This window comes from Desmodus rotundus, chromosome 1 (assembly GCF_022682495.2).
Source record: "Desmodus rotundus isolate HL8 chromosome 1, HLdesRot8A.1, whole genome shotgun sequence".
Classification (NCBI taxonomy): Eukaryota; Metazoa; Chordata; class Mammalia; order Chiroptera; family Phyllostomidae; genus Desmodus; species Desmodus rotundus.
The window spans coordinates 209046182-209068814 of NC_071387.1; the positions used below are offsets into that span (position 1 = coordinate 209046182).

At 43.4% G+C, this 22633-nt stretch overlaps 1 protein-coding gene across 1 annotated transcript in view; it reads left to right on the forward strand.

Annotated features, from left to right (window-relative positions):
- Positions 1-22633, forward strand: part of ITGA1 (integrin subunit alpha 1) — a 141999-nt gene that overhangs the window by 112557 nt on the left and 6809 nt on the right. Inside the window, exons 19-28 of the mRNA XM_045204810.3 lie at positions 82-291; positions 1989-2069; positions 6870-6946; positions 9391-9480; positions 10812-10914; positions 13488-13601; positions 15502-15606; positions 15762-15866; positions 17051-17143; positions 19281-19397. Of these exons, the coding sequence (XP_045060745.2) occupies positions 82-291; positions 1989-2069; positions 6870-6946; positions 9391-9480; positions 10812-10914; positions 13488-13601; positions 15502-15606; positions 15762-15866; positions 17051-17143; positions 19281-19397 (1095 nt within the window). The remainder of the gene's footprint in view (positions 1-81; positions 292-1988; positions 2070-6869; positions 6947-9390; positions 9481-10811; positions 10915-13487; positions 13602-15501; positions 15607-15761; positions 15867-17050; positions 17144-19280; positions 19398-22633) is intronic.

Sequence of the window (22633 nt, forward strand, 5' to 3'; positions counted from 1 at the left end):
ACCTTACTTGTCAATAGGCCGTTTCTTTTATTCGGTTAACGCTAAACTCAGTTTTGAAAGATGCCCCCGGGACCATTTCAGATCCCCTTTGCCAAGGACTGCGGGAACAAGGACAAGTGCATCTCGGACCTCGCCCTGGACGCCTCCCCCCCGGAACACAGCCCACTGCTCGTCCGGTCCCACAGCGACAAGTTCAACGTCAGCCTCACGGTCAGAAACAAGGGCGACAGTGCCTACAACACCAGGACCGTGGCACACTACTCCCCGAACCTCATTTTCTCAGGGATTGAGGTAAACTCCCCGTTCTGCCTGTTTGTTCTCGGGACGAGGTTTTCTTGAGCCTCCTTTTCACACTGCTGAACCAGTTATTTTATTATATTGATTTTATAAGGGGAGAGCGCATTCTGTACAAAATTAGTGCTGTCTCATGATGCAAATACCAAATGTTCTTTAGAGCTTTGGTTTTGATGTAATTCTTTAGAGACATCTGCCTCTTCTTGGGTTCAGGATGAGGGGAGGGTCTCTGGTGTCTCAAAATCCTGTGTCACAGAATCCTCGCGCGCTGCAGTTGAGGCCGAGTCAAACAAAAGTAACCATAACCGTGGACGGGAAAGCAGTGTAGCAGATGCGCAGGGGGTGCGGTGCAGGTATTGCCCCAAAGACTTACAGGGAAGAATCAAGATACGCCCACTTTCTGTGCAAAGTCCTTCCGTGGACGGGGCGGTTGTGTGAAAGGGCTGTCTCGTTGCCCTGCCAGTTTTCCAACTATTTTGGCAATAGCACATAGCTGCATAAGATGCTGTATCAGGAAAAATTAGCACACTCTTCGCTTTTGATTCTGAGCTCTGAATGAATCTCCCTGAGTTAAATTCTGTATGTATTTGTATAAACTAATTATAAATGAATTCCTGCTTTTAATATCATGCATCTTAAAAGCCGATACACTTATATGTGATATTAAGTTCTGTTGTTTAGTTTCTGGGACTTCATATTTTTCCTGGTATTTTTCTCCATTTGTCAAGAGATCACTTAGCAACCTGACTAAGGCATGAAAAAAAGTCCTGTATTACGAGCACGTGTTTTCGGTTAAGCATGTTAATTATAAACCCAAATGTGCAAGGTGGGGGCGGGAAAATGTTACTGCCGTGGTCGGTCCTTGCCTGTGACCGCTCAGCACGTCTCCCCCACCCCTGGGTTCCCATGGCAACGGTCCCCTACCCGGCCGCTGTCTTTGCTTGAGTCCTAGTGTGTGCCAGGCTTCGCTGGTTCCGCTGTCAGCGATTCTTTTGTAAGTAGGCATCACTGCAGCGCCGAGACTCTAAAATCAACCCGTTCCCTCCACAGTTTACCATTTCTGTAGCTGAATTTTACAATCGACGGTATGTGTATTAATCTGGCCGCATTATATTTTCTTTGTATTGGTATACGGAATAATGATGGATCATATTAAATGGCATTTTAAACTTAATGAGATGGAGGATAACTAACCCCACTTGACAGAAAATCAGGACTCTTGATGGGGATAAAGCTGAGAGGGGTGGAGTCAGGGTTCAAACCCCGGTGGTCCTGGGACTGGGGGTGCCGGGAGGGATGTGTGTGTGTGTGTGGGGTCCACACTGCCCTCCCCAGCTGCCATTCACGGTGGGCTCCCACGTGCCAGTCTGGGCTGTGTGACGCCTTCACCCAGCCACCCACGCACCCTGTGGGGTGGGTGCTGTGACTTCTCCCACTTCACAGGGGAAGGAAGATCCAGACGGAACAGTGCAGTGGGCTCTGTCCTTCCTCCAGGCCCCCCCTAATTATAAGTGATGTTTTCAGGTGTCCACAGGCTGTGGGATGGGTGACCCCAGAATGCTGTGACTTTCCCAGAGAAACTGAAAGGCAAATCTTAGCAAGACAGCATGCAAGCACAGCTGGGAAAATTCTAGAAAGCTAAGGTCAAGGATTTCACCCGTGTGTCTGCTCTAATTCTGTGTCCATTCTTCTAGGCGATCCAAAAGGACAGCTGTGAGTCCAATCATAACATCACGTGTAAAGTGGGATACCCTTTCCTGAGGAGAGGAGAAATGGTGAGCACATCACACCACGTGCAGGGGCAGTTGGGCATGACAAATAATATGCTCGGTGCCAGTCATAAAACTCCTTTTCATGGTACTTCAGGGCGGTGTCGATGCAGAAGATCAAGTTTGCACGTTGAGCTCTTGGAATCAAAATGCAATCATTGTGTGAGTCAAAGTGGAACCAAGCCAAAACGATGAGTCTGTGCTACATCAGGTGTCTGGTAGCACAGGGCTAGAAGATTCCTACTCTGAAGTGGCTGCGAGGTGGACTTTTCTGACCTGTAGGGAAAAGAATCTTTCAGATGGTTTGGGTTAAACTTGGCATAGAACCTCTGCTGCCATTTTCCTCTCTCATTTTAATAAAAGCCTCATTGAGATAAAATAGTCCATATACCATACAACTCCCTCATTTAAAGGGTATAATTCAGAGGGTTCCTGTGTATTCACCAGACTGTGAATTGTGCAACCGCCACCGCGATCACGTCGGAACATTTTCACGTCCCGGAAAGGCACCCCGCACACCTGATCAGTCGCTACTCTTTTTCCCTCAACACCCCCTCCCCCAACCCCAGACAACCACTGATCTGCTCTCTTTCTCGTGGGTTTGCCTGTGCTGACGTTTTATATAAACAAACTCATACAGTATGTGGTCTTTCGTGATTGGCTTTCCACTTAGCGTAATGTTCTCAAGGTTAATTTATACATCAGTAGTTTCTTCCTTTTTATTTCCAAATAATACTCCATCATGTATCACCTTTTGCTCATTAATGTATCAGTTGATTGGCACGGAGGTCGTTTCCACCTTTTGGCTCCTGTGAATAACACCACTGTGAAGAGTTGTGTATGGGTTTTGGTGTGGACGTGTGCTTTCAGTTCTGTCGGGTGTAAGCGTAGGGATAGAAACCTTGGGTTATGTGGAAACTTTGTGTAACATTTTGGGGAACTGCCAAGCTGTTTTCCAAAGTGGCCCCCACACCGTTTTACATTCCGGCCAGCAGGTGTGAGGGTTCCACTTTCTTCACTTGTTGCTGTCTTCTTGACAGTCGTCGTCGTGAGTGTGAGTCCCTATCTCACTGTGGTTTTCACTTGCACCTCCCGGTGGCTCGCGACCTTGAGCGTTTCTCACGCGCTCCTTGGCCACATGCACATCTGCACAGAAATGTCTGCTCGGGTCCGTCAGCTGTTGTTTCATTGGGACGCCTGTTTTTCAGTGTGTCGTGAGAGCTCTTCGTGTACTTACGCTCCGGCTGCTTCTCCGACGCTTGCCTCGCGCATACTGTCTCCCATTCCGTGCGCCGTCTTTTCGCTGTCTTCCCGTTGTCCTTTGGTGCACACAAGCTTTTACTGTGATGAAGTCCATCTTACCCGTTTATTCTGCGGTCACTCGTGTTTTTCGTGTTGTATGTAGGAAGGCTTTGCCTAAATCAAGGTCACAGGGGTTTACTCCTATGTTCTCTTGCAAGAGTTGTGTGGTTTCAGCTCTTACGTTTAGTCCTGTGCTGTTTTCATGGATGTATGAGTCTGGCGTAAGGGAGGAGTCCAGCTTCCTTCTCTGTCTGAGGATGCCCAGGTGTCCCACACTCTCTGCAAATCAGCTGACCGTAAGCACCTGAGTGTCTTTCTTGACTCTTAATTGTATTCCATTAATCAGCACGTCCATCTTTACGTCAGCACCACACTGTTCTGATGATTGCAGCTTTGCTGTAAGTTTGAAATCAGGAAATACAAGTCTTCCAACTTTTCTTTTTCAAAACCGTTGGCTCTTCCGGGTCCCTTTCATTTCCATTTGTACTTTAGGGTCAGCTTGTTATTTTCTGAAGTTTGGTAGGGATTGCATTGAATCTGTAAATCAATTTGGAGAGTATTACCCCCTTAAAAATATTAAGTCTTCTTATCCACAACAGTCAGATGTTTTACCATTTATTTTGATTTTCTTTATTGCTTTCAAAAATGTTTTGTAGTTTTCAGAATACAGGTTTTGCCCTTCCTTTGCTAGATTTATTCCTAAGCATTTTATTCTTTTTGATATTATTTTAAATGGAGTTAGTTACTTTCTTAAATTTATTTTCAGGTTTTTTTTATTGCTAATACATAGAAATACAATTTATTATGAAATATTGATCAGTTACCCTGCCATCTTATTGAAATTATTTACTAGTTCTAATAGTTTTTAAGAGGATTTCACAAAATAGTCTATATACAAGATCATATCATCTGCAAATAGAGGCCTTCTTTCCAATCCAATGCCTTTTATTTCTTTTTCTTACCTAATTGCCCTGGATAGAACCTCCCATAGTAGGTGAAGAGAGGTGAAATAAGAAATTTCATTAAATATTAAGTGCATTCAATATTAAAGACAATACTTGTTTCCAGGGAAAACAGAGAATGATTATATCACTTAATGATAAACAATATTTGCATATATTTTCATTGACAGTTGCTTTTCAGCTTAAATATTTATTCCTCTATGTACTATTAAGCTAATGAGGGAAATATTTAATTACTCAAAATGATTCAGATAGGAAGATACTTCACTGACTTGACCTAGACTTAAACAAAGAAGGGAAACACTGTCCCCAATATTTATTCCGGCTTTCTAGTATTCTAACGGTTTATAATATAAGACTTCAAAACAGCCCCTGCTATCCTTAACACACATCCGAAAGTCGATGAGCACCGGGTGGACATCTAGAAATAGCGGTCACATATCTCTAATAGAATCTCTTAGCTTTTCTTTTTGCAAGTGCGAATTCAAAAAGGCCTTCCCTTTCAATACATGTAGCACAGTTACTAGCGTTCCAGGAAACTATGAATCACAGTAATTATCATCAAATTCAATAAATCTCTTCTGTGTCCATTTTACTTTACGGAACAAACAGACACACCAGTTTATTTTTGGAATCTCATCATAAAGTCTATTTCTTGACTATCCCAAATAAAATTTACTGTGAAATTGAATTTCTTCTCTACAAATCTATAAAACACACTTCACATTTGAAAAAAACACACCCATAATTCCTCTAATTTGACATGGAAATAAGGAATGTCGATTTTTATCTACTCCTTCCTTTGACCACTTTAAGGAAGCATGGAATTATCTCACTTTCTCAAAGAATGATGTCATGCTTCATGTTCTATTCCAAACGTTAGAGACGTTAATTGCAATCTTAATCATTCATTAACCGTTTCTTTCTTTCTTCAGCAGTTCTTTCCTGCTTAGGGCAGAAGCCTAAGTCAAAGTGTCTCACGTCACCCTTAGGGAGATGGGGAGATAATTGGGATATTTTGCAACTTATTTTTAGATGGCTTTACACTTAAAATACACTTTGGTTTTAAGATCTAGCTTTCTAGCTGAAGCATTTCAGGGTCAGGTTAATATGCAACAAGCAGCTTCCTCAGCCTGTCCCTCTGTGCAGGGGCGTCTGCTAGGCCTGCTGCCTTGTCAGGAACCCCAGGCTCCCGTGACCAGGCCGGCCGGGGGGCCCAGGGAAGGGAGAAAACAGGATTTCACCGAGAGGCTCTGGCAGTTTGGTTTGCCCCTTTGTCCATTGTAGTTCAAGCCCACCCAGTGAAGCCTCTGCTGGAATTGCAATTGCTATTTCAGAGCAAGAGGAAAACTGCAGAGCCGAAGATTTTAGAAGAAATATTTTTTTAATATGACTCAAGATATATGTAGAAGAGGAAAACACCAGAAAAAAACAAACAAACACTGCAAATAATATGGCACAACCATGCGTGTGTGCTGACCCAGGGGTTCTAGTTATCCTTCTCTGGTGGTGCCTGTGTTGGCTGAAAGAGCTTCAAACATCAAACTCTGTCCTGTCTAGCACTTAATTACAAATATAAAATTTTAGGTAGCTTCTATTCACTGTGCGTTTTGGACCATCTATATTGCTGGCCAGATTCCAAACATGGCGCAAACTGAGATTAGTTTTGAGAATGGGAAACGCAGTTTTATAAACACTAGTGAGGGCTCGGACCGGGACTCAGCTACGGGCCTGCCTTCCAACAAATCTCGTTTCCGGTCTGCCTCTTGGTGTTTGTGAAGCATCGCGCATCGTAGAATTCCTGCGTGTGCTCAGGCACATACGTGCGCCAGAGTGACAGCATAGCAAACCACGTTTCCATTTTTCCGAGGTATTATTTTAACCGTGCAAGCTTTCGTAAGCACAACTCACTGCCTTTTTATAGTTCACTGTATTCCAAATAGCCAAGTCTTTCACTTTGTCTTACTTTGTTGTTGTTATTCCTTACAGGTCCCAAACTTTTTTGCATGATCAAATTAATGGCACCAAGTATCTTTCCCTCTATTTTACAATAAATATGCACAGGTGGTCGCTGGTATTTGAAGATTTATAGAGACTTTAGTTATGATCACTCCGTAATTATAGTGTTTGTTATTGTGATCTTCTAGACTGTGTTAATATAATAAAACAACTAGGATAGACCTTCATGTAGTGGTTTATGTTTAGTATAAATTATTATCATGAATAAAATTTGAATAAAGTGTTTAAGTTCAATATTAATGTGCAAAGCATGTTGCATTTCATGTTGAAAAGTACATGTACATCATATCTTTTTCTAGTTTTGAGATGTGATGAGTTTTTTGGTAAGATATTTCTTTTTTTTCCACATTCTTTTTATTGTTGTCCAAGTACAGTTGGGTCCATTTCCCTCCACGATAATATTTCTTAAATAACTTCACAATATGGGTTTAGGTGATATCATTTATGTAACTGAATACTTTAATCAAAGTAATGGTTTTCTTTATCGGACCCTAAACTAAAGATGTATATTTTTACTTCACAGGTGACTTTCAAAATATTATTTCAATTCAACACATCCTATCTCATGGAAAACGTGACCGTTCACTTAAGCACGACAAGGTCAGTTTGCTGCGTGCACAGCTGCATGTGTGTGAGTAATGAGCACAAAGCAGGCACTTTTATTTAATAGTAATAATTGAATTCTCTAACTGGATTAAGCCACTTTTTTTCTATGAGCTGCAGAACATGTTGTAATCACATCACTTATATCTGCCAGACTGCATTTAAATTCATTTGAACGGCCCAGGCTCTGCTGATTTCAAAACTAATACGGGCTGCCCATCGAGGCCAACGGAGTCATTGGACAGATTTCGCTCTGTGATAACGTTCGGTAGTTTAATAAATGGTGTCCAAATCAACCAAAGCTTCTGAAAGATCACATAGAACACACAGGCTAAAGAAAGCAAACAGTTAAAAGAAAATTGAAATAGTGGCTTCACTTTCTTCTGATTGTAATTATCCAAGGGACCGAAAGCTCCCTGAGTTATAGGTCTACCTCGTATTGCTTTATTCCCAAGTAATTACCATGGCGCCTGGCATCTAATAACCACTCAATAAACGTTGAATGAATTAATGGATAGATTAACTCTGTATGCTCAATTCAGTTCAACTCAACAAACATTTATTTGAGATCTACAATGGACAAGATACTAAACTAGACACGGTAGGGAATATAAAACTTAACAAGGGCATGAACCTCATGGTGGGGTGAATATTACCATACGAGGCTGAGACTAGCGTCTAAATTCTTGCCATTCAGGGTGGAATAAGGAAAATCCATTAGAGAAACCTAAACCTTGAGTCAGAGACTTAATGGAGGGGCAAAGTATATCTACTTAGCCAGGAGAACTCAAGATAGCCTTATCAAGATTATAACTGAGACGGTCCTTAATGGATGGGTAACAATTGACAAAGGAGGCGGTGGAATTGGTGTGGAGCGGTTCGGGCAAAATGTACAGCTTGAGCAAAAACTCAAGGGTAGGTCACTAGATCAGTGTGGAGGAATAGTAGGTAATTCACTTTCACTCAGATATACAGAACACACAGGAGTGTGCATCCTACCATGTTATGGCAAGTATCCAGTGTCAGAATTGAGGGTTTTTTTAAAAAAAAATTTTATTTATTTATTTTCAGAGAAAGAGGAAGGGAGGGAGAAGGAGAGGGCAAGAAACATAGATGTGCGAAGAGAAACATCAATCGGTTGCCTCTTGCACGCCCCCTACTGGGGGCCTAGCCCAAACCCAGGCATGTGCTCTGACTGGGAATCGAACCAGAGACCTTTGGGTTCACAGGCCAGTGCTCAATCCACTGAGCCACACCAGCCAGGGCAAGCCATTTTTTTTTTTTTTAATTGAACAGGCCATGAGGAGCCAGAAAAGTTTTTGAGAGGTGGAATTGCAGGTACAGAGCTGCTTCTTGGAGAGATTTGTTTGGCTACAAGGGGAAATGGGTGGGTGCTGAGGGACCGTTCATAACGAACGCCCAGTCACACCAACCTCTCTCCCCCAGGCAGGGGCTGCCCTCACTGCCCCGTCACCGACCACAGGCCGTGTGATGCCCTTGGGAGCCACGGCAGAGACATTAAGAAGGTCCTCACCGGCCATTCTGTGAGACGGAATGCTAGGTTCTTGGCCGCGTGGTGGAGGACTGTGTGTAATAATAATAACAGAAACTGACAGTTATTATTTCCTGTGGGAAGCACTTTACACCCACTTCTCACTCACCAGATATTAATTATTTCAATAAAACCCCCATTTTATAGGTGGAAAAACCAAGGCACAGGGGATAACTAACTTACCCGAAGTGTGCACGAACAATCCCATGAACTCTGACCCCAGAGCCAGTGTTGGTAACTGTGAAGTCACTCGTCCGTGCTTTTGTAATGCAGGGGTTTAGCAGACACGTGTCCATATACCTGCGTGTACACATCTGCATGTGCTTACATAATGTATAATTGAAGTGATAACTAAAACCACGGGGAGAGAGCAAGGTTTAACAGGTAACGTGAGCATCGAGTACTTGGTTGCAAAGACTGTGAAACGGAAGACAGAATCTTCCTGCTCTGTTCTCAGGTGTGGGACCTTAGCCATGTCCCTTTGTAAGGTCCTCGTCTCTGATAAATACGTAAAAATTGCCTGTTAAAGCCACAAAAGTCCTAGGCCCCAACTGGGACCTGCAAAATCCATATTCCTAGGAGAGAGGCCCAATAATCTGTGTATTTAAGAACTGACCCAAGGATTCTCATCATTACCCTCTAGGAAGTCTAGGAGAAACTTGGGAGGAAGTCAGCCTGGCTTTCAATCCTAGCAGCTCCTGCCAATCAACTTGGGACCTTTTAACCACACCTCTCTGTGACTTCCCTCCTCAGCTCATTAAAAAACACAGCATTGAACTCTTTCGTGCTTTCACTCAGTTACCAGCTTAAGCTTATCTTTCAAGTGCTCAGAAATACCTCTGGTAGTTGGCGGTGAACAGTTTGTCTGAATGTGCTATGCATTTTCCAGTGACAGCGAAGAACCTCCGGAAACCCTTTCTGATAACGAGGTCAGCATTTCCCTCCCAGTCAAATACGAAGTCGGGCTCCAGTTTCACAGGTAGGAGGAAACTGCTCGTAGACGTTGCTGCCTTTCTACTGACCCAGGGGTCCTGGCCATGTGTCCCCTGGTCCCCGATCACAGGCATCCGAACCGCCGCCTAACTTCCTAGAGAGGCGAACTTGCAGGCCCCGCCCCAGACCCACGCCCAGGCAGTTCTCTGAAGTGTGGGAGCCGGCATATCAAGTCACCTAAACCTGAGGTGCCCAGGGGACAGGGCTGCCTCAGAGCCCTGTCTCACATCCAAGTCACGCCAAGGCCCAGAAGCCCTTCACAAAAGGCAGCCATTCTCACAGGCCACCTGCAGAGCTGTGGCTGCCGTTTTCATTGTGTGGGATCTGAGTGGCCTGTCCATTCTGGACACACAGCACTAAACCATTTCTCATTGGCAAGAACTGCCTAGTTTTCATCAGCTATCCTTTCTCCTACGGACTTAGGGTCCACACAAACACCAGTCACCAGGCACACTTTCCTGCTGGGGGTTCCCTTGTTTAGGTGGGGCTCCAAGCCTGGTCCTGACACCGGGGCGCACTGACTGCAAAACGTGTGAGAATCAGGGTCAAGTTTCGTTCAAAGGTCTTACCGGTTCATTAATATGTTTTCCACGGCTCTCTCCTTTCACTGGTAGCAGAACCCAAAGTCGAGAGGACTGTAAGGTAGACTTGCAGGTTTTGCTCTTATCTCTCAGCCTTTAGATTTTATTGGCTCTTTTCTGGTTTGCTATATCGGCTGACTCTTATCCCAAGAATTGTTCATTTATTTAAAATCATTTTGGCAAATACTTATATTTTTTATTTGTCTTCCCTTAACTGAAGTGCTGCTTAAAAATATATTTGTATTGTATTTTATTCCACTAAGTTCACCCAGAGATCATGAAGAAGTAGCATAGAAAAGATGGAATTTTTACGTTCCGCAGTAAATATAGAACTTGAAACAGTGAAAAAGTAACAGTCTTTAAAAGCCTATTTAAAATTCCACACTACTAAAAATACCAAGTTTTAGCCTGACTAATCACAATATGTGACATTAGTGAATTCATGGAAACTTTTCATTGGGTAACAATGATATTTTTATTTTAAAAACTGTACATATTTTAACATTTTAAGGCCATTTAAACATCAGTGACTACTGAGCTAAATTATATATAATCCTTCTCACCCTCCTCAAAGATTTGATTTTAGGCTTCAGGGTGAAAGAATTAGTCTCTGACTTGAAATCTCTATAACTATTTTTTGTGGGGTTATCTAGTATGAAGAAAGAAAAGAATGAGGCCGAATAAAACTTAAACATTGTTGCGTTTTGCTTTTCTTCTTCCAATTAATTCTTTTAAGCTCTGCCAGTGAATACCATATTTCAATTGAGGCCAATGAGACACTGCCTGAAGTTATTAATTCTACGGAGGACATTGGAAGTGAAATTAATATCTTCTACTTGGTAAGAAGTTACCTTTAAATCAATATTGTAATAAGTTATTTGTAACTTTTTTAATTTAATGGAAGTATTAATAGACATGTGGAAATGCACTGGTTCAACAGTCTCTGTCCATCATATCTTTCCTTACAGTTTCTCTGTTTTAAAATAATTTACTTTAACTGGTCATTGGATTTGAAGCAATTTTAAAGACCTAATTCTCTAATTTCTTGATAGTAACACACACTTAATTAGAATGATTTCCCAGAAAAAATAGACTAGGAAACCAAAAAGATACTACCTATAATATTTACATTATTTTTTAGTATGACTGAGTAAAGCACTTTTTAAAAAATAATTACTATTTCAGGAGCTGATTATTTAAAATTGCCTTGGTAATATTTTTCTTTACCCAACAAGTCGTGATGTCTAGCATTCTGCTCATACGTATTCTACTCTCACCTTTGTTCCCACTACCACCTCCGTGAGTAATGTTTTTATTACAGCAGCTTCCCCTGGAATTGTTCACAACAGACTTCTCCTCCCTCCGCGGCGAGCAGCCATGGGGCTGAGCCAGGCTTCATTGTGGGTCACGCTTACTGACAGACTCGAGTTAATGGTACTCGAGTCCCCGTGGGTCCAGTTCAAATGATGGGTTTACACATAGTCAAAAGTATTAAATAATGCAGCCAACACTATTATAGGTGAAGACAGTCTCAATCTCTTCAGAAATTGCCACCCATGAAAACGGAAGTTCTCTTTCAAAGTGAAACGAAGGTTTACTCTCGAGACGCATTTCACTGTTGTTGTCCGTGCCTTGTGCCGAAGTTCCCATGACAAGCTGTCCTCTGGAAATTAGCATGAATGCCAGTCGTTCTACTACTGGGGTGCATTTTTGGAATTCAAACCACCAGGTTCTCCTAGCCCCCTTCACTTTCCAGGACTAGAGAATCCAGCAGACACAAGGAAGGAAGAAAAAAAGGGAGAGAGGGAAAGGAAGAAGGGAGGAAGGAAGGGAGGGAAGGAGAAGAAGACTTTGAATGTTGTAGATGTTTATATGTTGTCATTTATGAGAGTCCAGACTAGAAACAGGCTCTCCCAATCTGTTAAATGTTGAAATACATAACATTGTGTAGAATTTCCCCGAGAATCAGTCTTTCGTGCTGCTGATTATTTTGCTAGAATAAAATCTGAAATTGGAGGAATCAAGTTTTTTTAAATACAGATTCTTTTTTAGGGGAGACCCAGTAAGTTTACTGCTAGGAATTCACCACAGGTAATTGGTATTGATGATATAAACAAAAATTTATGCTCGGAGATACTCTTAGCAATGTTATTTATAGTCGTTTAAAAATTAAAACCCAGGCATAATCTAAATGCTTTACAGCGGTCCCCAACCTTTTTGGCACCAGGGACCGGTTTCCTGGAAGACAGTTTTTCTATGGATTGGGGTACGGGGGTTGGTTTCAGGATGATTCAAGCGCCTTAAATTCAAGTTCAACTCCTGCTGTGTGGCCCAATACCAGCGCATGACCCAGGGGTTGGGGGCCCTTGCTTTACAACATGAAATTGCTTAAATAAATTATCATATAGTTATTCAGTGGAAAGACAGTTATTACAATAGTTCAGAGGGCCCGTTTGGGAAAAAACACCCTAATTCTGCTATTTATCAACTCCATGAACTTGGGATATCTTTGTTCTCCTTCTAACCTTGTTTTCTTAAATAGATACAACAGGGATATTAAGTGAACCTACATCACAGGGCTGTTAACAGGGTTAAAGGCAATAAAACAAGAAAGAAAGTTAGCACAGTGCCTGGAACGCAGCCAACAAACAACCGTTGAGGTGTGGTTGTTACTGGGTGGCTGATAAGCCATAGTCCCAAAGGCTCTCTAAGTTTACAGGTAATGATAGTTTATTTTCAGTGTTTTTCAATGTTTCTATGAGGAATTGTTCTTAACCAGATTTAAGGAATGCCAATTGCAGAGGACATGATTTCTGACTGAGTATCAGGAAGAATTCGCCACCGGTGGCCTGATGTGACGTGACGTGGGAGTGGGGTTAGGAGATGAAAGCAGATGGACATTGGGACGAGGGTCCACGGCAGGACGAGGGTCCGTCTGAATCTCACGGAAGGACCTGTCCGCAGCCAGGGACACGTGACCCTAGCTTGGGGCGGGGCCGTGAAGAGAGGCGTCCAGCGGTCTGGTTCGCCTGTGCCGTGGGGCGATTGCCCTCTAGCCCGGGTGAGAAATGATTTGTGGAATTGTAGCAAACTGGGGTGAGGCAAACGAAAATAAAATCGCTCACCAGTCCGAGTGCACAGGTAAGAGTTCTGTCTCCTGTCCACCACCCAAAAGATGGGGATGTTGGAAAGGGCGCTGAACATGGTAATTGACAAAGAGAAAATTAAACCTGATTTTTTTTTGAATCTCAGTCCTATTTGGGGAGTGGAGGGATGAAGGAACAATACAGGACTCTGTCCGAGGCACATGATCACTGACCCTCAGACATCCTGTTTTTTGGTGACGTAAGACAGAAAGGGCGCTGTCGGAAGAGGAAGAAAGGATTACATCTTTATTTTTTTGTCCTTATAGATTGGGAAAAGTGGACATTTTCCAATGCCAGAACTTAAGCTGTCGATTTCATTCCCCAACTTGACATCAGACGGTTACCCGGTGCTGTACCCAAGCGGGTGGTCGTCTTCTGCCGTAAGTCACGGTGCCTGGGAGTCGTCATCATGTTACCTTTCTCAGTTTGTATTTAAAGCTCTCTCTTCTACACACCACTCATGGTAAAGGGCTTTACCACACTCACACGGGGAGACATTTAGAAGAAAATTTTAAATAATATCTTCCGCTCTTGTGTAGTCTATGTCTTAGTTCTCCGCAGCAGCTGTGGTAATGAATTGCCCCGAGCTGGGTACCTAACGACACAGAAATCGATTCCCTCACAGCTCTGCAGACCTGAAGTTGGAAGTCACAGTGTGGGTGATGTCGGTCCTCTCTGGAGGACGGAGGAGAAGCCCCTGGGTTCCTGTGGCTGCTGTCAGCCCCGGCATCCCTTAGCTGGGGCAGCATAACCCCAGTCTCTGCCTGCCTTCCCTTTTCTGTCTGCTCACAGGCACACTGCCCCGTGGATTTAGGGCCCACCCCAAATCCAGAATGATCTCATCTGGGATTCAAATTTAATCCCATGATCAATGAACCTGTTTCCAAGTAAGTCATGTTCTCGGTTGCCAGGCCTGAGGACCCGAGCATATCCTTTGGAGTCACTATTCAATCCGCTAGAGCAGATTTTAGACAACTAATTGTTGGCTTGCGGCTGAGATGTTTGTCACCCCTTTAATTTGTTTCAGGTGCCCAAACAACGCTAGACAGAGGCTTCTTAATTGCTCCTAAAACACAACAACACTGTCACTCGCTGACAGCAACAGCAATAAATGCGAAACAACAGCAGTATCCTACCCCTCAGCACCTGTAGCACTGACTGAGTCTGTACAGTAGTTAATTGTTGTGGTTCGGTCTTGACAGCAAAGAAAATCACAACGAGTCTTCTTTTCAGAGTTTTAAAAAATTTAAAGTATTCTCAGAAATCAGGAAATAGCAACAATGGTAGTTGGCTTGTCATATCTAAATGTTTTTCTAAAGGCAAGGAGAAAATAAACCAACGGCATTTCCTTCTAGTCCTGAAAAGCAGGGTTGTGAGAATCTACAAGGAATAAAACTGTGCTTTTCCTACTACTCACGAACCCTTCTTTATCCTTGAGACCTTTCATCGCGGACGTACAGGGCCCCGGGGAAGCCAGAGGTTTGTTAGATGAAGTCTAGAGAAACAATCCAAGAGAGCTCTTTTATAAACACGCCCTTTAACCTCCACACGGCTGCTTCCCTGCACCTTCCTCCCGCGTCTCCCCCGGGTGCAGAGGGACTCGGAGACACGACGGGGTGAATATATAAATACAGAGGAAAATCTCCCTTTTATAAATCAGCATACGCACCATCATTCGGAATAACAAATGCTCTTTTTTCTCAAGAGTTTTAATTTTTTACTCTCTTTCTCTGTATTATCGCAACTTACAAAATTAATGCACTTCAAATAAGTAGTACTTACGTCAGCGATTTTCAACCCTTCTCATGGCACACATACACTAATTACTAAAATCTGCGGCACACCAAAAATATATTTTTTGCGTATCTGGCAAAAAAATAGGTGTAACCTCCATCTGTTCCCACCAGGCGGCTATCGCTGTGTTGGCCATGGGCATTTCTTCATTTGACAGTGGAGGGGAAAGAGGTGGGTGCCCCTCACTGGCAGCGGGGTAGCGTGGGCTCGGAAAGCCCTTGCCACGCACCTGGGTGGGCATCGCTGACTTACCTAAGCTCTCCCAGCGGCCTTCCTGCGCCACGGAGCCCAGACATGGCTCAGGCACAGACACGGATGCTGCCCGCAGGTGGTGTGGAGCAGCCCCTCCCACTGTGCACACTCTCAAAGTCCGATGTCCCCCTGTGCCCACGACAGTTGCCTGCTGAGTCTTCATGTGAGGGCACCCAGTCCTCTCTCCACCGACACCTGGCCCTGTCTGATAAAAGAAATACTGTCATTTCTTAGAACGCAAACTGCAGACCCAGCGACCTTCAGGATCCTCTCGGTCTCAACTCTGGGAAGAAGACGATGGTGCTCAAACCTGACGATGTCAAGCGAGGCGCCATTCTGGTAAGTTCAGCACCCACGACAAGTGCCGGTTTTAGCTTGTGCTTCCCCGTGAACAAATTCCACGTGGGCCTGAAAGTAGCTGCCGTAGACTGTTTTCATATGCTGTCTCTCATCACGGGTCAAAAGCACTAACAGGCCTCTGGACGTTTCCGCAGGACTGCAGCGCCTGTCAGCTGGCTACCATCACGTGCAGTCTGGTCCCCTCGGACGTGAGCCAGGTGAACGTCTCACTCGTCTTGTGGAAACCAACCTTTATAAAAGTAAGGACCGCCGTGTTCTGTGCAACTGTGGTGTCCACACACGTCCGGGCATCACTCCGTGTGTGCAAAGCGCGAGCTTCTGCAGAAAGAATGCCCGACGAGAAGCCTGAAAACTGTGGCCCAGGCCCCAGCTCCACTTAACCAGCCAGCAGGGCCTCCTTTTCCTGTCTCTTACCGTCCTCAAGGTCCCCTTCCAGACATGTGCATGTTCCTGGTACTTCTTATCCTCTTTCTTTGCCTTTTGAAAGATAAACACTACATATACCAAAGTTTGCACATATCTTCACACTTCAGAACTCAGTTTAGAGACAAAGAATTAAAGAGAGATAATCCTCGATACCGTGAACAGAGAATAGAGCTAACATATATTGTGGGCTCATTGTCCTAGATCACACTAACTATACCTATATCTATATAAATAACTACACACATTTATATATCACATTTATACTTTGGAGGATATTTTAACACCTAATAAAGTCATACCCCTCTGACAAAAAACTACGTTAGAACTTAGGTAGTTTGTATTATTTGTTTCTTTCTTAGAAGTGTTTGATTAATTACATGACATTTTCATTTTCAGATTTGATCACATTAAGTTGCTATTTTTGTAAGTCACAAATTGTCGGATATTGGCAACTTCACGTTTAACCCTAGACAGACGCCTATATGCCCCTCATTATCGGGGTGCAGCTGCCTCACACCTGGCTGCTCAAAGGGGAGCAGGGTTTAGGGGTGTGTTTGCTAAGGACAAATCTGAGTGTGTCTGCTCTCTAACAGTGACCTACGTGAGAGTTTGAGTGCAGGGAGGAAGGGCGGGAACACAGGCATCATCTGATACCACTAGTTCCATCTGGGTGCTAGCGAAACCAGTGCTTTTAATCTCCCAGCAAAGGGGGAGGGGGTGGGAAAGGGGGTCAAATATATGGTGATGGCAGAAGATCTGACTTTGGGTGGGGGGCACACAGCGCAACATACAGATGATGTGTCATAGACTTGTACCCTTGAGACCTCTATAATTTTATTGACCGATATCACCCCCAATACATTTAACTAAAAATTTTGTTATTTGGAGATGTTGGCAAACTTACAGAAAGTTGCACCAAAAAATACACTCCTCAAACATGACTAGCTCTCGCGGTTTGCATAATGTGCTGAAAATACAAATCCTGCTTGCCTTCCAGACCCGTTTCTCCAGCTTGAATCTCACAGTGAGGGCAGAACTTCAGAGTGAGAACGCGTCACTGGCGTTGAGTCCAGGCAACCAAAAAAGGCAGGCAAGTGCACCCCCAAGCTCTGAACTCATTACCCGTTCGCTCCGGACTTGGTGACGTGACGTTTTATCATTGCTCGGGGCCCCTAACGCAGTGACTGGTGCGGCTCTCATGAGTGACAGACACTGTTTGCTTCAAATTACACTTGATCAGCCTCCAGTGTGATTTCGGGCTCGTTCTTCTTTGAATGAAATTCGGGGCCACGGTGATATTTGCACTTAACATGCCATGTTTGACTTCACTGCTTCTAACAAACACAGTAAATTGATGTTTTTACTTTCACCCTGGTAACAAATAATGCATTTGTAATTTCCACCTTAAAAGTGACATTTTAAAATACAGTTGACGTCTGAAGAGCAGATTTGAAAAACAATTCCTTGACAGCCAGTGTTTTTATACTGTATGGGAAGACGTCAGTTTTCTAAAGTTTTTTGCATTTAGGCATTGGGAAATTTGAAACAAACAAACAAAAGTATTATTCCCTAATATACACTCATGCTTGAGTCTTTGGTAAAAAAAAAAAAAAATGGTTTGAGATTTTTTTTTCCTCTTGTCTTGTTATAAAATAAGGCCAAAGTGTTTGTCCGAGATGCGGGCACTTTGTCATAATTCCCCTCATATCAGGGATGAATTTAAATAGCCCACGTGGACATTATGAGTCATAAAATTCTATTTGGAAGCTACCTACATTCAGATGTTGTTTTAAAACTTCTTAATGCAAATTATGACTTATTTTATGAACTTATAATGTCAGTGACCTCTGATAAATATTCACCTTTAAAGTTCAGATGTATGCGTGTAACACACAGGATATACGCATTTGTTTACCTACTTTATAAAAAGTTCTTAGCCTGATAAACACAGAGTTGTCCCACACATGGGGAAGCCAAAATTTCACCAGTAAGCACCAAAACATGTGAGTATATAGTATCAATACATTGGAAAAGAGTACATTTGATTTCTAAGGATGTTTTGTTAAAAATTTTTATAATTAGCGTTATTTCTCCTAAATGTTAGTTGAAAATACCCCATGGATCCATTTACCGTACAATTTATCCTAAAGGAAAATTATACCAGAAATGTTAAAATTACTCAGAGTGGTCACTTTGCGATGATGTGACCTTAGAGACATCACCAGTCCCCCCCAGACCCCTGTTCCGGACGCTCAGGGAGCCCCGTGCTGAGGCCCCTGTCCGTGTGGAAAGGTCGGTACCCTGCCTGCTCCCTGCTGGGTGCGTCAGCAGGGCCCTGCCCGGGTGTCCGGGGTTTGACCAGGAGTCTGTCTGTGCAAACACCTCCCCGGCTAGTTCCCTCTTTTACTCCCCATCTTCTCTCCAGTTCAGTAATTGAGATGCTTCCCATTAAAGGCAAATGCTTGAGCTGTTAGTCCATCCATATCTTCCCTGAATTACTTTTCCCTCACAAACCTAAGGGACGGGGCCCAGAGCGGACAAGTGTCACTGAGGTTTGGGCACCACACTGACAGAGCTTGAGTAGCTGGAACACTAACAGTTGCCCCTTCAAAGTCTCCCTTCAGTTAAAGCCTCATTTACAGGTTCTGACCACGATAAGGCAACTGGAAGAGACTGGGTGGTATAATGAAAAGCACACTGGAGTGGACTATCTGTAAAAATTCATTTATATGTGCATTTCAGATATGTGCATTTTACTGTGTGAAAATTATACCTCAGCTTGTAAGAACAAATAAATAGAAAGCACATTCGAATCATAATTAAAATAAAAAGGCTTTGAACATAAAAACTTACTCAGGTTTTTATGTCCAAAGCCTGTGGCGACATGCCAGCCTCAACTTATGCTATTGTGATAACACACCAAAGCCCAGGCACAAACCTTTAGGCCATATTTTGGTTCTCCCTGCATTACCTTCCCCTTTGCCTTTGAGCATTCCGGTTCAGAGACAGCTTACTACTATCTATGCATTTCTGAGGGATGGGTTGTAATCTTGGTAACCTGACATGGTTAGAGATTTAGAATAAAGGAAGGGGGTCTTTCAATGCAGACAATGTTTCCTGTGTATGTAGCAATGAGAGTAAGGAGACTGTTTGGAAGGACGGTGTGGGCGTGGGGGAGTTCTAACCCATGGAGATCAACATTAATGATCTTGTTCAACGATTTCCAGCTTGCTATTCAGATATCCAAAGATGCGCTGCCGGGCAGGGTGCCCCTGTGGGTGATCCTGCTGAGCGCTTTCGCCGGCTTGCTGCTGCTGACGCTGCTCATCCTAGCTCTCTGGAAGGTGAGCGCCGAGGTCCTCTCACTCTCTAGCTCAATTGCCAACGGCAACTGGTAAGATAAATGGAGCTTATCCGTGCTGTGGAATGCAGCAATGAAAAACAGAGAAATCACGACCGAGACAAAAGAAAAAAGGAAAATGTCTATCTCCACCACTGTGCCCAACTCGATCCCGTTTTTGTAAAAGAAAAACAAAACAGGTCCATCCGCAAATCATGGGCAGCCTCTCTAGGGGTTGTACTTATAGGAAACTTTATGTTATGTCTGTAACACTGGAACTTTTAAATTAAGTATACATTTATTTTATAAGCAGAGAAGAATGTAAAATCTCTTATATCGAAAAAGAGAAGAATAAATTTCTAAGTCAAATTGAAGAATTTAGAGCAATAGAGTCATGGTTAAGATAAGCCTTATCCTAATCACATATTCTCTGTATCTTAAAAGTCAAACACTTATTTAATGTGTAAACAAATACACCACAGTTTACGAAATGGTTTTGTGTGGGGGTGAGAGATGAGAATGTTATTGATTAGTTGATGAAAGGAAAATCATGTAAGTTCACAGAGTTCGATTTCCAATTCCCTTGTAAAACTGAGTGACATTTGTTTTCTCTCGGGTGAAACCCTGTATTTACCTAGATGTTTTGCTTAAAATGAGGTAGGCAGATTTTTTTAACTCTATCATTTCTAAATTAAGCAGAATGGAAATCATAGTTTCTAGGAAAATTTAATAGAGAATAAAATCCACAGAAGCATTGAATTTAATGTTTTTCCAATTAACATCAAATTGGCATTTATTCTTGCATACCGTCACCCTATGCTTTACTGATCATTTTGTTGAATAGCTAAACTATATTAAGAATACAGATTGCAGATACATACTCAGTTTTCTTTTTCTATCCCGGTATTACTTTGAATCCGTTTCAGACGTACAGCGCAGTGATTACATAAGCACATACTTTACGAAGTGTTCCCCCAACATTTCTAGCACCCCCGGCCCCCTACATAGGTATCACAGTATTATTGCCCGTATTCCCCGGGCGGTCCTCCGCACCCCTGTGACTGCTCTGTAACTACCAGTCTGCACGTCTCCGTCCTGCCTCCTCTTCCACCCAGGCCCCCAGCCCCCTCCCCTCCATATTCGCTTGTCTATTACCTGAGCGACAGAGCTGTCTTTTTACCAAACAGTTCAAGCCACCCGTTTCTCTCCCACCAATGGTTCCCATCGTTGCTGCTCTCTGATAGGGACCACGTCCCTCTTTGGGCCGGTGACTGTCGGAGGCGAAGGTGAACAAAGCCACACCACAGATGTAGGTCAGTCGTGTTTGGGTCAGTAAATAGAGTCCACAGCCTTTACCCAGCAAAGCCTCCGAGACGGAATCCTCGTCCCTGGGCCCGACTCCAGCTCAGTCCCGCTTCACAGGATCAGGGCTCTGTCTGTAATACCGGGCTTGGCCACACTGGGGTGCCCGAGGCCCGGCTCAGCGTTGTCAAGGCTACACTTGACCTGCAGAAGGCGCTCCCTGCCTTTACCCAACCTCTAAGGGAGAAAGCGTCTTACTCTTGCTTTCTTTCCGTGGGCTCTGCTGCTCTGAGCCCTGCACTTGCCGGTAGTTTCAGGAGGAGAAGAGGAAGCCAGGGCTGATGTTTGACTAGGTTCTCTCTGACCACATGCCTCTGCTTAAAACAGACAAATGAGTTCCATCCACCTGTTCTTTATCACTAATCTAAAGAAGCAAAGATGTAAAAATGCAGTCTGATGCTTCCTAGATCATTTAGGACCAAAGGACAGTCCCTTAACAGCCTTTGGACCCTTCCACCCAGCAGGGAGAGTCAGTCCAGCCCCTTCAGGGGAGGTCTAGCTGTCAGAACGGCCACCCTGTGGTAGAAGGGAAGGGAACTAACACTTAGTGAGTGCTTACTGTATGCCAGGAGCTGTTTTGTGCTTTTCCATGGGAGAACAGGGTGAGATTCAGCCCGCACAGGAGCCCTGAGAGGGCAAGTCATTCCTCCCTCTGCACGTGGTCTCTCCCTGGTGCCTGAAGTCGGTGCTGAGGATTTCCTTACTAATCCTTACCAGTCCTAGAGCCTCGTTCCTCACCCAGTATCATATCCTCCCGGAAGGGTGTGGATGGGGAGTTTTCTTAGTCTTGTTTACATGAGCACAAATGTATTCATCCGGCATTGATTACGTATCATCGTCATTAAGCGTGTGCTTTCTGCCAGAAAGTTTTTAATCAGACCCTGCCCTATAGGGTTTCGAATTCCGGGAGTATAAATACAATCATTAAGTAAATATGAAAAGAGGAGGAAAGTGAAAGCTACAAGGAAGGCTGGGAGCTAAAAACAAACTTGTTTCAAATTTTGGCTAGTATTGGCCCCATCCACTTTGAAGCTATAAACTTTGCTCTCCTACCATCCACCCTCATTACCCAGTTTCCACTGTAACCCTAATGTGAATGGAATGGGTTGGGTGGGAAAGTTGAGATAACAGAGGTTTGGTTTTACAATAGTGCATGGAATGTGAAAGCCAAGGACGGTGGAAAGAAGCAAAAAGACTTAGGAAAGGAAACAGGTGAAGAGCTGGGGAGCAGGAAGGAGAAGTTTCATAACTCAGCATCTGCTCGGGAAAGCTGTGTCTGATTTCTTTCCACTCGGGAGTGCAGGCTCGAGTTCAGGGGCTTGTGGGTGTGTGAGTTCGCAGTGCTCTCATTTGGCTCAATGGGAAGACCGAGACATCTAGGGGATCTGCACTCAAAGCCATATAAATGTATTGTTTTTTCTCGTTCATTCTTTCTGTTCTCACACTTTCCTCATTTACCCCCAGCTGGACTCTGAGTGAGACTTCCCTAACTTACCACTGCATAGTTTTGACCACTTACCTCCTCCAAGCCCTCAATTATTCATTATTTTAAAAAATATATAATTCCCTTGCATGGGTGACTATGGGTTTATGATTAAAATGATATGATGATACCTCACTTTCAAAGAATTAATTCATTGTCTTCACTTGAACTACTGTAACCCACTCTCCAATTTAAAAATATGTATGTACACATTTTTTCAAAAAAAAACTTCTCTAGGAACCTTAATTTTTTTAAATACCCATTTTAGATTAGATTATTACAAAGGTCCTCTCCAGCCGCTACACTTATTTTTATTATTCTGCATAATAGGAAATGAATAACTAAAACAATTGTCATTTTTGAAGCCCCCAAGTATAATGAGAAATATACACATT